The 16,505-nt window shown below is 41.8% G+C and overlaps 1 protein-coding gene and 1 long non-coding RNA gene across 2 annotated transcripts; both read right to left on the reverse strand.

Annotated features, from left to right (window-relative positions):
- Window positions 1-4,435: 4,435 nt before the first annotated feature.
- LOC133150889 (uncharacterized) lies at window positions 4,436-14,700 on the reverse strand. The gene is made up of 3 exons (XR_009713829.1): window positions 14,574-14,700; window positions 13,681-13,786; window positions 4,436-4,746 (listed from the first exon to the last, which is right to left on the reverse strand). It is a non-coding gene; the product is annotated as an uncharacterized LOC133150889 (long non-coding RNA).
- On the reverse strand, window positions 9,297-12,447 carry adra2a (adrenoceptor alpha 2A). Its single transcript, XM_061275249.1, has 2 exons — window positions 12,099-12,447; window positions 9,297-11,457 (listed from the first exon to the last, which is right to left on the reverse strand). The coding sequence occupies exon 2, from the start codon at window positions 11,332-11,334 to the stop codon at window positions 10,075-10,077; it is 1,260 nt and encodes a 419-aa protein (XP_061131233.1). The 5' UTR covers window positions 11,335-11,457; window positions 12,099-12,447; the 3' UTR covers window positions 9,297-10,074.
- Window positions 14,701-16,505: the final 1,805 nt, after the last annotated feature.

Genomic DNA, 16,505 nt, shown 5'->3' on the forward strand with positions numbered 1-16,505 from the left:
TGAAATGCCTCTGTTAGCCAGTGGTAGCTTTGCATATGCATCATCCAGCCATCACGTGTATATATTAAAGTGATGTTATCATTATTGTTATCATTCTTGGTATTATTTGTAGTGGGTAAAATTATGATTTGAATTTTTATGTACATGTTTTGTTTTATGTTTCACAGTGTCAGTTTCTCCCCACTTGGGGAACTTTGGATTACTTTTTTATTTTTTCTCTTTGAAGCACAGATTTTCACCTCTTTAAGAACTTTGATTATTTACCTACCCCCCCCAATAAATTAGCGGGGGAAAAAAAGTGAAATAAAATAAAGTTATCTTAAAACAGCATGACTTGAACGTACCCCTAATGCATACTAAGGTCATGTTTATTGTTTACTTATGACTTTGGACCTCGGAAGTTCCAAGTTGGAGATTTCCTTGTTCTGAGCAGTTTGGAATGCAGCTTGGATGGACCAAGGCCATTTATTTCCCACGCGCCCACCTGATCTCTCTCGAGCGATTTTGTTTTATTCGTAATGCGCTATGCCCGAGGGGACAGTAAAATCGGCTCTTCTTTAGAGGCTGTTCACTAAGTTGTTGTTTGGTTTGGTACTGAGGAAAATGAAGGCTGTCAGGGAAGCGCAGATGCGCTGGCACTCACTTGGCGTGACAGACCACGAGCAGCTGTTATTTTTTAATTATGCACAATGTTGGGCTATTGTCTGCTTCCAAAACCCATTTGCTTCCATCCGCTCCACTGATTCATGCACACATCGCTTGTCTGCTGCATTCATATTGGCTGGGAGCGTACCGGAGAGAACGCTAGTGGTTTTCCTCCATTTGTTTTTGAAGCCACATAACCCATTTTAGCCATAAATGTTGACCATCGTGTCCATTTACCATGGCTGAGCTTCAGCCTAATTTACCACTGGCATTGATATGAAAGATGAGTAGTGTCCCGAGGAAATCCAATTATTCTTATTGATGGGAAGAGGTGGACTCACAATATATGGGATAGTAAGCGGACTTCTCGGTAAGAGGAGGTTGGTCACAATGCATTTTGGGTTGCTGGGGATATATTCAGGAATTAGCGGGCTTCAGCGTGAAGAGGCTCCAAGATTCTGTCGTGCAATAGGAGTGGAAGCCTTTGGCGTAAAAATGAGATGGACTTTGTGTTTCCACCAAAGCAGTTTGTGTACTCAATCGAAAGGTCACCCACTTGCTCGCAGATACATAAAACACACCTGCGGCCTGTGCACCTCAACCCCTTTGGCGGTGCTCTCAATTAGCGCTTTGTTTTCACAAGATCGAATCAGGCCGAGTGCTTTGCTGCTTCTGCTGCTGCTGCTGCTCTTTGTCATGCACACTCCCTCTGCTGTCATCTGCTTTGGCTACTGTCTTCCGTCTGCCCTTACAGTATGCTACGTGCAGACTGAAGATGAAATATTACTTTGCCCCGGCCGCAATTCTCGCATGAGTTTCGTCACGGCATTAGAAAAAAAACCTGCTTCGTTCACGTCATGCCACAACAGCTGAGAGGAGGGTTGTCCTCTGACAGGAAAAAAATAGAACATCAAAAAGACCCTATTAACCTCAGTTGACTTTACCTCTCTCTAATGCATAGGTTTTGTTGTCATTTGTGGAAATTGTAACAAGCCTGTTTTGACCAAGTGAAGAGTAGAAGCTACAGATCTGTTTTTAAATGTAGGGAGTAAACGTCAAAAATTGCCAGAAAAGGAAATTATAGATACCTGGAAAATATACAGCCATTTATACTCTTGTTACTTGCCACCACTGAATCCCAAGACCATTTCTTCTACATGCCGTCCAGGAAATCCCCAGGAGGGATGGGAGGAGAACACCCACGTCATCTGAGCCTGTTCACTGTGTTTGCTCTGATAATTTGATGAATGCTGAAAGACAAACATTTGGACGATTCAAGTTGTTTCTTTGCAGGATTATTAGTTGAATGATTGTTGAAGTGGTAGTAGTACCTCACAGTTGTGGAGATTGCAGTTCGACTTTTGGCTCTAGCTCTCTTTGTGCTTGCGTGGGTTTCCTCTCAGTGCTCATTGTTCCTCCCACATTCCCAAAACATATGTAATATTTGATTAATTCATGACTAAACTGTCCTTAGGTGGGCGTGTGAGATTGTTTTGTGTCCATATGTGTACTGCAATCTACTGACAACCATTCCAAAGATACCCAGTCCTTGGGAAAATGTTCATATTTAAAGACGAGTTATTGAAATTTTAGTCACAGTAATTCTTAGACTGAGGCTTACTCTTTACAAGACTACAGCTAGATTCATCAGGCATTTTATTCTTAAATGCAGATGTTTCCCATCATTCTCAGTCACATTTTCAATGGTGTTTCCTCTTTGTTCACACTGGTGTCATGAATGTATGCAAAGTTTCCTGTTTCTGGTTTTATTAGAGCTCGTTTGTTGATTGTGGGTTGTGTTACATCACTACAAAGACCTCAAGACTTCCGGTAACAATAAACATGCTGGATATTTTCCGAAGACTAAGAATAGATAAGCTAATTTTAAACAGAGGAGATTAGTGAATAATCAGACTGAAAATTCTAGTGAAATATCAACACTATTTGTATTTGCAGGAAAAATAATCATATGATAACAATTCCATATATACATTTTAAGTGTCCAATCAGATTGCTCTGGTATCGTCACTATATCGCTTACAGTGCGAAGAGTTGACCATTGACCACAGTAAGGGCGAATGGCTCGGAATTATTCAAACGAGAAACGAGAGGATACTCGTCCATGTATAGAAAGATGGCTTCAGATGTGTGATAGCTGTTAAGTAGATGACACCAGATAAGACCTCAGTTAAACAGCATCCCTAAGTATGCATAATTGTGCTATTAACACATGATGTCTGACCACAGATCATTGAGCATGTGTGCATGCCAGGTGGATGAAGTGAAGACGAGTAATCAAAACGTAGCATAGTTAGAGTGATATATATCTCTCATTTAGACTGTTACGTATTTCCACAAATGATCTTAATTGACTCAACTGCAGAGTTCCATGCTTCATTTAAAGGAGAGTTGTTATTCTGTGTTACAATGGTGAACATGTAAACGCATCATAGTAACTTTAGTTTTTGGTTTGATTTGAAATTATGATAAGCAAATTATGAAGGTTACTGTATATACTAAGAGGACTACTTTTAGCTCTTATGTTCTCAGTCTGAAGGAAGCAATATGCTAAGTGCGTGTTCAGATGGGCAACCTTCATTTTGAGAATAGTTTTGCCACAATTTTTGTGCTCTGAAATGGGGGAAAAAAAGTCTGAGGCTACGCACAGGAAGCTATTCTTAAATACTCTATGTCAATCACACATTGTGACGTGATTGTAGGAGAGCAAGATTAGGTTTTGTCCTTTTCAGTGTAAAAGCTTTGTCAGCTTGGTTTTGTCTGTACTTTGACTTACAAATTGTTTTCATCATCTTTCTTCACATCTTTGCCACAGTACAGAACAAAAAAGGTTCTGTAAACTGTACAGTGATATGGAAATGTGGAATTATTATTATTATTATTGCCTGATCTGTCCTGTAGGCTTGAGTGAGCCATCTGAAAGAAGAAGAGTTATGAAAACAGAACAATATCAGGTTACACATTACTGGAAGCTATTGAGCAACATAATGGCTTATGATGGTTTACACAATAACTACATTGCTTTGAAAAGGCTCCATTTGGACAAACGCGTCACTTAACGAGGGACCATTGGAGAACAAGTCAGCACAAACAGAAATTGGCACAGGGATGTTGGATGTTTTTCTTAAAAAGCACATACTTGGAGAAAATTAAGTTTTCAATGTCTTCTGTACAAATTTGTCTCTGGAGTGTCCTCCCAGTTATTAAGTGCAGAATTACACAACCAAATAATTTGGAGGTAAAGAGCTGACTTTTTGTTTTGTCGTAAAATAAGCAGATTACACAGAAGCACTATTGTTTTCAAAGGCAACAGCTAAATGTTGTGGGATACAGATTAGCATGACCTTGGGCTGGGTTTAGGGTTTTATAGGGAGCCTCAGAGACAGAACAGCACTGTAAAAGCAACTATTCTTAAGAGGGCTGTTTAGAAAGTGTGCCCTAATCATCAATCAATCAATCAACTGTTATTGTAGGAATTACTCCACTCTTTAACCTAAAGTCATGTGACTAATGTGACTAATTAATTATCACAAACTCAATCCAACTGTAAGTACTGTAAAATTCATATTGCGCCAGCTTTGATATGACAAAAATTTTAAAAATATCGCAAAAACCTGACATGCTGTGGGCAAAAGTATGTCAACTCTGATTCAAATTTGCTTTTGACCAGCGTAATTTACCACATTTGATAAAAACACTTTCACAAAATAAAATGTGAAAAAAATACATCACTGTGAAAACTTTCTAGATGGATTGTTCAAAACGTCTGGCTAAGAGAAATAAAGAAAGATTAATACAGTCCTAAGAGACATGAAATAAAAGAATAATCGTCTGTATGAGTCTTTAAAGCATGACAAACATATCGCTAGGGTATTTACCAAATAGCTGCGGCCATAACGTAAGAACTGCAACGAGTAAGTGCTTAGATGTAAACTCCTTCAAACGCCTACCGGTCCGCCCATCAGCATGCACTAGACAAACCATTACAAACACAAGAGCTTTCCATATGTGCTGCCCTCTCCTCCACGCTGGCCCTGCTGCTCTCACCCTTACCATCTTCTATTCTTCTGGGCTGTCCATCATCTGTGGAGAGAGCGGGCTTTTTATCACACAGGTCCAGAAGAGCCATGAAAGAGAGCCCTTATGTGTGGTCATTACAGAGCCACATAGTGCACCACCATGCTCTGAATGGGATGCTGTTTTTTTTTTAAACATCTTTCACCTAATTAAAAGTTCTGATGCAACTCCTCGCCATCATCAGCAACCAAAAGAGCCCTTGACACCTGAATGATGACAGACAAGCGCTGTGAGGTTGTCTACGTCCAATAGAAAACATTTTTTTTTGTATTTATGTTGATTACATTATTAAGGTCAGGGCATTTTGACTTGACATTACTCATAAGGTTCTAAATTGTGAGTTTGAGAGGTTTCTAGAAAATCTATAATAAGATTATTTTTGTAAATTGGAGCACTTTCAATGTCTTGTGGACGTATTTGTTTTACTGTTAAGTACATTCCAGAAGAATGGAAACCCTTAAATATATTTGGCCAAGGCTCCAGGGCAAACAGAGCAACTGTTTAATATAAAGAGCCATTTCTAGCATCTAAAAGGGTCAAGCACCAAAAACAGAAACAGTCCCTGGACTGACATAAATTCCCTTTATCCTCTCATGATCCTGTGCAAACATTAAAAACTTAAAGAGTACTTTTATAATTGGCTTGAAGATGCGTGGAGATTGGCTACACAATATCTCTAAATGTATTTCTTCTGCTCTGTCAGGCAGTGTGCTTTCTGAATGAATGATTTATCTGAAGCTGATGGGAATTTTTTTTTGATAAGCTACGTCTTTTTTATGCAGTTTGCACATCACCCTGCTCTCCTGCACACTAACTTGCAGTTTGGAATACACAAAACATTTTCATACTTCAGGGTATAAGCAAGGGTCACGATAAATTAAAGAATCTACCCAGGTGAGGAAAATCCAAACATTATCAAAATTCAGAAAATTGTTTGTTTGTTTACTGAAAACTGGTTGAGGATGTACTTATTCAACTGTGTATAGAATATCTATTGTCGGGATTTACATATTTTTATATGCATAAGTGAAAAATTTATTCAAGCCTTTACGTTCTACACTTGAACCAGGTGACATCAAGTATCCAAGCAGGAGGACGTGACATGATAGCAGTGGATGTAGCAAGTTACCATGGAGACACTTCAAAATCATTTGATTGAATAAAAGTAAACAAAAGGTGCAACTTTACAGCGCTGCTTTCTTGCTGCCAGAAGTCGACTGTGATCTCTCCTCATGCCCCGATGCCTTTTCTATTACTGTCACCCTGGGAGTTGCCTGCATTCACTTGAGAACCCCTCTCTACTTCCGCGCTGTAATCATAAAATTCTCATCCACATTGCTCCCAAAATGTTTCAGGCATAGAACTGACCTATTTGGAAAAATTGGGCTCCCCTCTTCCAACTTTGAAAACATTTTCAAACAGGGACATGAAAGGCAGCAACATGTCCCTCCTTCGGCCAAAATGAATTGCGTGGCAGGTCCAATAATCACGTTGCATAGTGCAGCCTGGTCTCTGGGACCATCGGAGCTGATTGCTCTCGATCATAATGAGCTCCTGGAAAATACATTTGTCTAGACAAATTATTTTCCAGGGAAATATCTGTTGGCCCTGCATTGTTTTGCGGGTCCAATCATACCCAGAGGCTTGACAGCTAATCAGCTCCTCTTAATGAGACTGGAATCCCATTTGAAATGATAGCTCGGAGACACTTGAAAAGTCTCTGGAAAAAAAAGAGCCGACGGCTAGCGATAATGTTGCTTGTCCCTAAAACCTGGATGGATGCTGCTGGACACATCGACTGCAACGAACCACCTGTGAAATTGCCATATTCAAGTGGGACTAATAAGTAGGAAAAAAACAAGAGTGAGTCATCGGTGACGCTGTAAATAGTCATATTGAAGCCATCCCAAATGGGTGGATGTCACTCTGAAAAACACATGCGTGCCAGTTTGCTGTATGTGGGTGCCACACTTAACACTCATTATCACTGGGTCCTTTTCACCCCAACACCTACGGAGCGTTTGCACACAGCCGACACGCCCATCCTCCCACGTCCCGCGTGCAAAGAAATGAAATCATCCTTTGCTCTCAGATGTTACAAATGAAACTTTTGTGCCTTGTCTCATTCTCAGGTACAAATGACCGGGTCTCCTTAAAGTCTGCCGCTCCTGTTGACACTTTGTCGCTGTCTATTTGAATTGTAGCCTTCTGGTGACAGATGTGACATGATGATCCATGCTTCCATTCGATTCCCAGAGGCGACGTGTGCGTGTGCGTGTGCGTGTGCGTGCGCATGCGCTGTGTATGGAGGTGGAGGGAATCTTCTGACTTCAACAGCTGCCTTCCTCCAATAGACTCTCAGCAGGTAATCACTGTTACTTGGTGACGAGTGGGTTGCAATGATGCAAACAGATACGTAGTGGGAGAAAGGGAGAAAAGACAAACAAAATTGACACATATATCAAGTTACTCAACTGTTTTTCTCCCCTACACTTTTAAACGAGTCCAAACAAACAAAAAGGTGCTTTGAAGGCGATAACATACCAAATGTACGATTACCTAAAGCGATATACTATGCGTCATGAGTATGATTGAAAACAGGCAACGTGAGCATTGTAAATGACAGAAAATATGTGCGCAGGCAAGACGAGCCATATACTCTAGCTGGAATAATGATATGGATGACATAGGTGACCCTATCAAAATTGGCCACAAAGGTGATGTGCCACATGAGGGGAATAGATGATGTGAATTCCACATCTGACCCAAGCAAAAATAAGGGGCAAGGGAGGCAGGACAAATCTGACAGCTGTGACCCAGGGGGAAAAAAAACATGATTATTGTAGCAGGGCAAAATAGGCAACAAAGGTGGCACAGACCATATGGCGGACATATTACAACTTCCAGTATAAGTGACGTGGGTGACCCAAGAAGAGTTAAACCCAATTAAGTGACCAAAAACTACAACTTTTGGTGATCTGTATATTTCTGAAAGAAAATCTGTGAGCAAACCATCCTAAATGTTTGTTTTCCCATAGTGACTTGGCAGTTCTGCTGGGTAAAGATTTCTTTCTTATATATTTGTTATAACTTTAATCACCATTAGTATAATTTCCATATCCCGAAACCACATCGCAAATATGCAGGCATCCGAAGAAAGCGAAAGATGTTTTGTATTATTTGAGCCGGAGTGATAGAAGGCATCCCTTGCTCAAGGGCACCACAACAGTAGCCAGGAAGCAGATTTGCGCCTCCACAAAGTGTACCATTTCGAAAGACTACACCGATCATGTCAGCCAAATGCTAAGCAGAGCGTGTGGGAGTGTTAGTTTATGATAAGCACCGTGTTAGAGTCTTCAGCGAAGTAGTCGATAGGGTCAGGGCTGGTGGCTGTTGTGTGCCATGGCTCTGCTCCATGCGCCACATGAACAGATCAGCACCCAAATCAATCCGTGTAATTCGGTGGTTTGTGACCAAGAGTTCCAAATATAATCTGCTCTTGTGCTGTCTAGCCTCTGGGCTAGTAGTAGCTTGCTTACGTCTCGATGCAACACATGTCACCGGGCACGAATCTTAAAGTGCGGTAGGGAATGCATATGTCTGCTTTAAAGTTAACGTTCAGTTGTTCTCTGCTCCTGTGACAATACAGTGAACTTGTCAAGCCAGTGAAGCATCTGCCAACTGTTTACATGTTCAAACACACATCCCCCCCCCTTCACATTTTCACAGGCCCACATGTTTAAATGATGTAGACGTGCAGGAAGACACTCCGCACATGGCAAGCCACTAGACGGATTAGCAGACAAACTCTCAGAAGCATCATTGATCTTCCCGAGCCTCGTTAAAAAGCCTGCGCCGCCGTGCAGACGGCACACTTTCACTTACACTCCCTCTGCTGGGAAAAGTGAAATTCTCTGAATTCACTGTGCCTCTTTTGTTTTACCCACTACCCGTCTCTTTATGCTTGACAGAGCGCGCTGTGAAAAGGGAGAGACATTCTGGTTTGACAAGCTTGTTACTTTGTGACATTTACACCACAACACAAACGTGAAAATGAACCATTACCTCTGTGATTTCTTGCTTCTTAGTGCTTCACACATGCAATGGATTCATTACGCTCTAAACCCTGAAGCTTCCAAGATAATGAGAAATGGTATTTACTGTGGAGAATCGGATATACGAAAGAAAACAACCTCCATCGAAAACCAGACAATTCAGGCCCAGAGATTATTTACACATGTTGAATTCGCGCTCATTATATAGGCTCCTTTTTAATTGTTTATAAAGGTCAGATTCACTGGTGGTTTACTTTTTTCTCTTAGATTTTGGTGGAAAGGTCACTCAATTTACATTAATTCATTAAAATGGACCTCTTCTTTACCAGATGATTGAGATTAGACCAGAGCTTGCATTTTCAGATCTGTCGAATCATTTATTGGAATAAATTCAGACTCTGTTTGTGTGTGTGCGTGTGTCTGTGTGTGTGTGCGTACATCCGTTGATGCAGATGACATCACCAAGTTGATATCACAAGTTAATGTGCAGCCTAGAAACAGTTTCAGGAAATGGGTTTTATTCAAGTGGCACCATTTTCCCAATATTTTGATCACCGTCATCAACACTACACAGTATTCATATCATACAAAATGGCACAATACATATCCATGGCAATATCCAGACAGGTTTTTTACATCAAATTATAGCAAAATAAAACAATTCCATTGACTTAGATGTTTTAGTAAAAAAAAAAAAAAAGAAGAGACATTTACCTACAATAAATTGACTGCTGAGCGCTATGCCGAAGCTGTTGAGGAAGGTGATTTTCAAATCAAAAGGAATCAAGCAAATGGTGCCTGGAAAGCTCGGTTTGCAAAAGCCTCTTGGGTAGTGGCGTAAGCTGGGGGCAGGGAGAGGGTGTTTAGTGGAAAAAAATGGAGTGAGATGGGGGGGGCATCATTTGACGACAAAAAATATATCTTGTACAGTCATAGAAGTACAGATCATATTATTTCAGATAGTAATTAACATGCTCCCCATTTAAGACATGATGGTAGCCAGTGGTGAGGTCTTTGAAGACGGGACTACATATTTACTTTTTTTTTTTCTTTTCACAGCACATGTTTTGGCTCATTGAATTCCCAAACATGAGCTTTAATTTCCAAAAGGTCAGCATTAGATTGGTGGAAGTGAGCCATGTCAGAGGGCCAGATTTGCCTAAGCGCTGGCAACCAACGCGACGCCACTGCTCTCCAAGCAGTCACACCAGAGGCATATTCATCATGTCAGTATGAATGGAGAAGAAAAAAAAAAAGTATTTACAAGAGCGACAGGTCATCATCCATATCGTCTCGCGTCCCTCTTGCACAATATTTTTTTGAAGGACCTGCGAAAGTCATTATTGAAGATGGTGTAAATGATGGGGTTCAGCGCACTGTTGCAATAGCCGAACCAGAAGAAGAACTTGAAGAGGGTGTCGGGAACGGGGCACGACTTGCACAGGGTCATCAGCATGTACGTGAAGAAGAAGGGGAACCAGCAGATGACGAACACGCCGATGACCACCGCCAGGACAAAGGTGAAGCGTTTCTCTCGGTTCTGCCGGCCCTTCCAGCGGCTTCCTTTAGAGCTCTTCTTCTGCACCTCGCTGTCTCCTGGCTTGATTTTACTTCTGCCCTTGGAGGCTTTCTTCTTCAGAGAGCAGGGATTGTTGACTTTGTGGTCAGAAGAGGACGATTCCTCAATGTCCACGCCGTTGACCTCTTTGTCTGCGATTCCTTCCTTCAGCTCAATGTCCTCATGCTGCTTCAGCTTCTCGGCCTCAGCCTCGGCCACTCCGTTCTCCTTCTGGTTGCAGGTTGCGACGGCGTTTGACTTGTCTATCCGCTTGCGGTCCCCCGGGGGCGCTCGTGTCCTCTTTTTGGCGATTTGGTAGATCCTGACGTAGACCAGCACCATGATGACACAGGGGAGGAAGAAGGAGCCGATGCAGGAGGAGATGACGTACCACTTTTCATTGTTGATCTTGCAAACGGGGCCCTCCGTGCTGTTTTCCTTCTCCATGGTGATTAGCGGCGGGAAGGAGATAACGGCTGCGATGACCCAAACGATGAAGATGATGCACTTGATGCGGCGCGGCGTCCTCTTCAGATTGTACTCGATGGCCTGCGTGATGGACCAGTAGCGGTCCAAACTGATGGCACAGAGGTGTGCGATGGAGGCGGTGCAGAAAAGAACGTCTAGGGCCAGATAGATCTCACACCATACCTCGCCAAAGTACCAATATCCCATGATCTCATTGGCCAAGGAGAAGGGCATCACCAGGGTGGCCACTAAAATGTCCGCCGACGCCAGAGATACCAGAAAAAGGTTCTGCGGTGCCCTCAGAGCCCGGCTTGTAAACACAGCGATGACCACCAGTACATTTCCAAACACAGTGAGCAGTATTATGATGCTCACCAGCGCCGAGAGTGGCAGGGAGACTTGCAGGCTCAACGGGCTCACCCCCGGCACCGTGCGGTTGGTGTCGTTGTCGAACCCCATGGAGGCAGATTGTCCCGCTTCCTGCGCGATTACTGCCCGGCTGACAAATATCATCCACAAGAAAGCACACAGCTAGATACTCGACATGGGAGCGAGAGGAAATGAATCAGTCCTTTGGGGACAGGCTGCTCTCTCTCATGGTGCACTGACTGGTCACTGAGAAGGAGTTTTGTCCATCTGAAAATGTGAAGTTGAATCAGTTTCCATTAGTATTAGCTTACATTTATGCTATCATAATCCATCATCGTTATTTTTTTTGTTACATGCATTGATAATTGTCAAGGCGAGGGCACCCCTTCCCTCTTCCAATATTGAATAGGGATGTGCTTAATTGGATTGAGCTCATTGGTCGCATTGGTCAAGGGAACCTCGACAGCTCACTAGTCACACCATTTCATTTGTTGTTTTAATAAAGCTATATTGAGCATGCCCTAACAAACAAATATGTTATATTCCATTACAGAAATATATTTATTTATTAGGGCATAACATCAGACACACTGTTGGCCTGAAAAAAAAAAAAAAAAACAGTGTGTCTGATGTTAATAGTGATCTGTGATACAAGATTCCGGAAACATGCTATTTTGGTTTTATGACTGAAATAACAATTGAAAACTACAAAAACATGCAAGTAATCATAAGAACACAGGGAAAATAAACGTTTCTCTAGGCTAGAGCGTACATTATTATAAGTGTGAGTATAAAACGGTGTCTTTTTTAGAAATATATAAAACTGCTTGATATAAAATGACTTGATATGATAATGATGACGTCAACACCAACATTAAAAATTGCAACTAAAGTGCAAACAATGTTACCTGAGGCAGCAGTGATCCTCTGGGTGGCTGAGTGACATTAACAACTGTCGGCGTGTAACTTCTTGAAACGGATCATTAGGAAGCCAAGAAGATCCATCCACGAGCCGGAAACAAAGTCCGTCCTGCCCGGACAGCCTTCCACGGGCGTGCGGCATGTACTCGCGCCCAGCCTGAGTGGAGCCAATAAAGCGCTAATCATGTTCGTATTGCGTTATTACGCTAAGCGGCCGCTTCCGAGCTACAGAGTGCGTGCGTTGTTCTCCAAGTGCGCGTAGCCGTGCGCCACTCCCTCGCTTTATAGCCCGCACGCTGTAAGAAGTGAACCACTGAGCGCCGTGCGCCACGCAGCTCCGCGCAACATGCGGGCGCGTCGACGTGTGCCAGCGCCAAGAGCAGCTGCAAGAGTTCCGATTATTTTGTTTAGCTTTATCACCGCGCCCACGAAGCAGGGGGAATTAATATTAATAATGGAGCCTTTGCTCTTTGGTGTGGAGGTACATGGTCAAATGTGATCTTCACAAATTGAATTAAGACAATCCAACGGGGTCAATCCGTCGTGATCTACTGAAATGAACCTTTGTGGTCATTGTTTTCAAGGACAGGGTTCCCAAAATTTAGGTCTGGATTCTAATTTGGTCAGGCACCGTTTTTATTTAAATGCACTGAAATTATAATTGATTGGCCTGTTAGCATGGCTGTTTGTATTATGGTGAATATTTAGATTTTAATTGTTATTTGTTTCCCAATGTGCTTCAACAAGGATCAATTAACGGTAAATGTGGGCTATTTAAGAGCCCGTCTGGTCCCAATACCCCATGAATAGCGGGGGTCAACTGTGTAGTAAAGAAACAAGTTGTTTAAATAGCTTGGTTCATCTGATCAGATCAGTGATTAGTTAGTTGTTGTTTTTTAAACTCGTGATTTTGGCAATAATTTAAACAAGATCAGCATGAGCATTTGAATCTCTCAATAGAAGAAAGAGTGGGGGCAAAGCAGAAGATATTTGGTAAGGCAAATGGATGTCTGACACAACAAAAAGTCATTCAAATAGTCATGAAATACTGTATAACACAATCAAATCAATAAGCCATCCACTAGCCACAATTAGGGAAGTCCAAAGCAATAAAAAACAGATGTTTTCTTATCCAGCAGGAAGTAATAACATCATGCATAAAAGAAATCCGTTTAAGTTAGAGCTAGAATAAATTGGGAATAGAATTTGTTTTGATCGTTTGCATCGTTGTGCATATTCTTCCACATGTATTGTGATTGTAAGGCTGCACTTGACTGGTGACCAGTCCAGGGTATCCCCCGCCTCTTGCCTGCGACAATCTCCAGCTCACTTAAGACTCCCCCCAAAAAAACATGGCTAGATGGGGTCGACTTTTCAAAGCCAGCTCCACAGCCTTTTGGCATAGACATTTTTTGCAGTGTGCAACTGGTTGCCTAGCAGCAGTCATCAGCTCCAGTGTTTTATCATTAGTCTTTAGACACCTTCCATTTGTGACAAGTGCACCACATGCAAGAAACACTGAGCTCATCCCAGTTGTGTAATTGTAGGCAAAACTTGAGAAATACTCACTTGGCAAGTGGGGAGGGTTACAAGCATGCGGAAGCCGTCAGTCTTCCTCCCATCTGTGTTGCCTTGACGTGAAGATTTCTGTCCATCAGGTTTTGTTGATGTGTATCTGCTGAAAGCAAGAGATAAACTCTAAGTGAGCCATGAAAAGGCAAATATATTCAAACCTGAATAACAATAGCAAAAAAAAAACAAATGCACTGGGTTTAGTATTGACAATAGCTCTAAAACACACACACAATTTATAAAATACATATTGTATTGTTATAACGTCAAAGACAGAAGATACACATCCACGATACAACAAACATGAATGGAATTAAAAATGTGTGCCTGATTGATGATCAATAAAATATGTTACACTGCCTTTGTTATTGCCTGCCGAATAAAAAAATGATATGTGAGCCATTTTGGGGGTGCCACATCTTCCCTCCTCACCCACCAGACATGACAGGCAGATGGAGAGAACCAATTTTTTCCCAAACTCCCACACTGGACGTGAAGTTCTTATTGCCACCAAGTTACACACTTGAGATCCCCTCAGGGTCATAAGATGGGAAATGAAACTTCTTGAGAAACTAAGGGAGAGCTACATTACTCATGAATGTGGTCAGCTCGTCTTCGACTCGTCTCCAGAAAACTGCATCCAATATTTGTCAGAAGATAAAATGAAGTTGCTTTTATGTAGTCGAGTCCAGACAGTGAAACGTGAAAGATCGAACACAATCATTTCACAGGTCTTGTGCTGTGTGTTATTAGGAACCTGGGAGTATTCATTTACGAAATTGGCACAGAATTAAAACAAACTGTTATTGCAACATGTTCTTTTGAGAATTGTACGCACGGTCGCGGGTCAACTAACACATATTTAATATATTTCCACTTAGTTTTCTCACCCTTCATGATAGCTTGCCGTTATCCCCTTCAAGGGGAAAAATGTTTCATTCCAGATCCAGCCTTTGAGAAAATTAAAGGCACAGCGTTTGACTTGATCTCACTGCAGTGTGTGCCACTCAGTGGTGTGTGCCCAAGATATACTGCAGGCACCGGACCATGACACTTCAGTGACAGGAGGCATGAAAGCGTTTAATGACATGCAGGAAATATTATTTGATATACAGTAGCTGTATTCAGTTGGTTTCGTTGAGAGGTTCTGGGTTCAAATCTCATGTTTACATGTTCTTACAGTGCCAGTGGCCGGATGTGATGAAGTGCTAACAGTTTTGAACATGAGTATATTAGTTTGGCCGGGCTGAATTCCTGCCACATTCCAAAAACATGCATGATAGGTCACTATGGAGTTGAAAATTGCAAATAATTGTCAATGTGAACGTTAATTGTTGGTTATCAATTGACAACATACACGGCTGGTGATCGGCCTAGGTTGTACTCACTCAAAAGACAGCTGGGATAGACCGCTGCTCTAATGCGGCCCAAATGAAGATACACTGAATAGAAAATGGATGGATGGTTTTGCAGTGATAATTTCCTTGTGGCTCACAAAACAGTGCCTGGTGCACAGCATATGCGCCCTGTGATTCGCTGCAGGGGGCCTTTCCAGGGTACACTCTTGCCTCCTCCCATGGCAGCTGGTATGGGCTCCTGCCGCTCACCAGCTCAACCCTATATGTCGACAGGGACTAAGGAAAATGAATATATTGTATAATAATACTGCCAGTATTTTAGCTTCATTGCAGGCTATCACACGTGCCTGGGAGCAGCTGACATGCACTCACTATTTTGGGATAAATATCCGTCTGGTGTGACGCTGCTTGATGCATGGAGGTACAGATGAAGTGATACAGTGACATCTGTCGTCTCCTCCAAGTGCCTTCCAGGCAGCGTCATCCTCAAACAGCAATCTGTGGGGACATGTAATTTTTTTAAATTATTTTTTAATGAGTCCCTAAATTGACCAGTAGGGGGTAGCCTTGTACAGAATTAACCTCATGTTTCATTATTTGACTCACTAACTTAAACCATCATATATTCTTTGTGTTTTTATATAATTTTACAACACACACGGTGTATATATTTGTGTATGTGTGTGTGTGTGGGGGGGCGTATTGGTCTTTTTTTTTTTTTTAAGTTTTACCAAAAATTACAATCATTGAACAGTGCATATGCTGCTGCTGTTACTCCTCTTGTGGACAGTAATGCTGGTTTAAAAAATTATTTCACCTTCCTCCTCTGCACTCTTTTGATCATATCAATTTAGTTTTCTTTCATTTTAACTTGAATTTTGGAGTTATTATAAATATAAAATTTTGAGTCGAATATTTTGAATTATATTGATGGTAAATTTTTATCAAATTTTTGGCGCCCCCTAGAGTTCACGGGCCCTTAGCATCTCCCTACAGAGGTTGACTGCTTGTAAATGTGTACATAATCATCATCACATAATGCTTAAAATATTCTGTGACATGCAATTTCCAGCAAATATTTGAGACTAACTTAACACATTATAATGAGGGGGAAAAAAAACACTAACTTGAAAATGCTTTGTAGGTTTTTCCTTCACTGCCCCCAGGCATGTTGGGAAAAGTGCTGCTCCATTTTGCAGTGCAGGACCACAAATTGTGGGGCCGGTATTTCTTCTTGTGCTTCTAAAATGCAATCAAACGGCAGTTTGGCCACTACTCTGTAATGCCTGCTGACACTTGCTGGTAATATGATCTAAAGCCTTGTAAAAAGAACACCAGGCCTCTCCCCTGCCATCTTTAACGATAAATTACATATTGGGAAGGGACCATTGAATGGTCGGTATGAACAAGAGGGACAGTCAAAACAAATGCATCATTACACATACAGTATGAGCACCTTACTAA

This window comes from Syngnathus typhle, linkage group LG3 (assembly GCF_033458585.1).
Source record: "Syngnathus typhle isolate RoL2023-S1 ecotype Sweden linkage group LG3, RoL_Styp_1.0, whole genome shotgun sequence".
NCBI classification, from domain to species: domain Eukaryota; kingdom Metazoa; phylum Chordata; class Actinopteri; order Syngnathiformes; family Syngnathidae; genus Syngnathus; species Syngnathus typhle.

Coding starts and splice junctions, on each gene's coding strand:
- adra2a (XM_061275249.1), bottom strand. CDS start 11,334: ATGATATTTGTCAGCCGGGCAGTAATCGCGCAGGAAGCGGGACAATCT.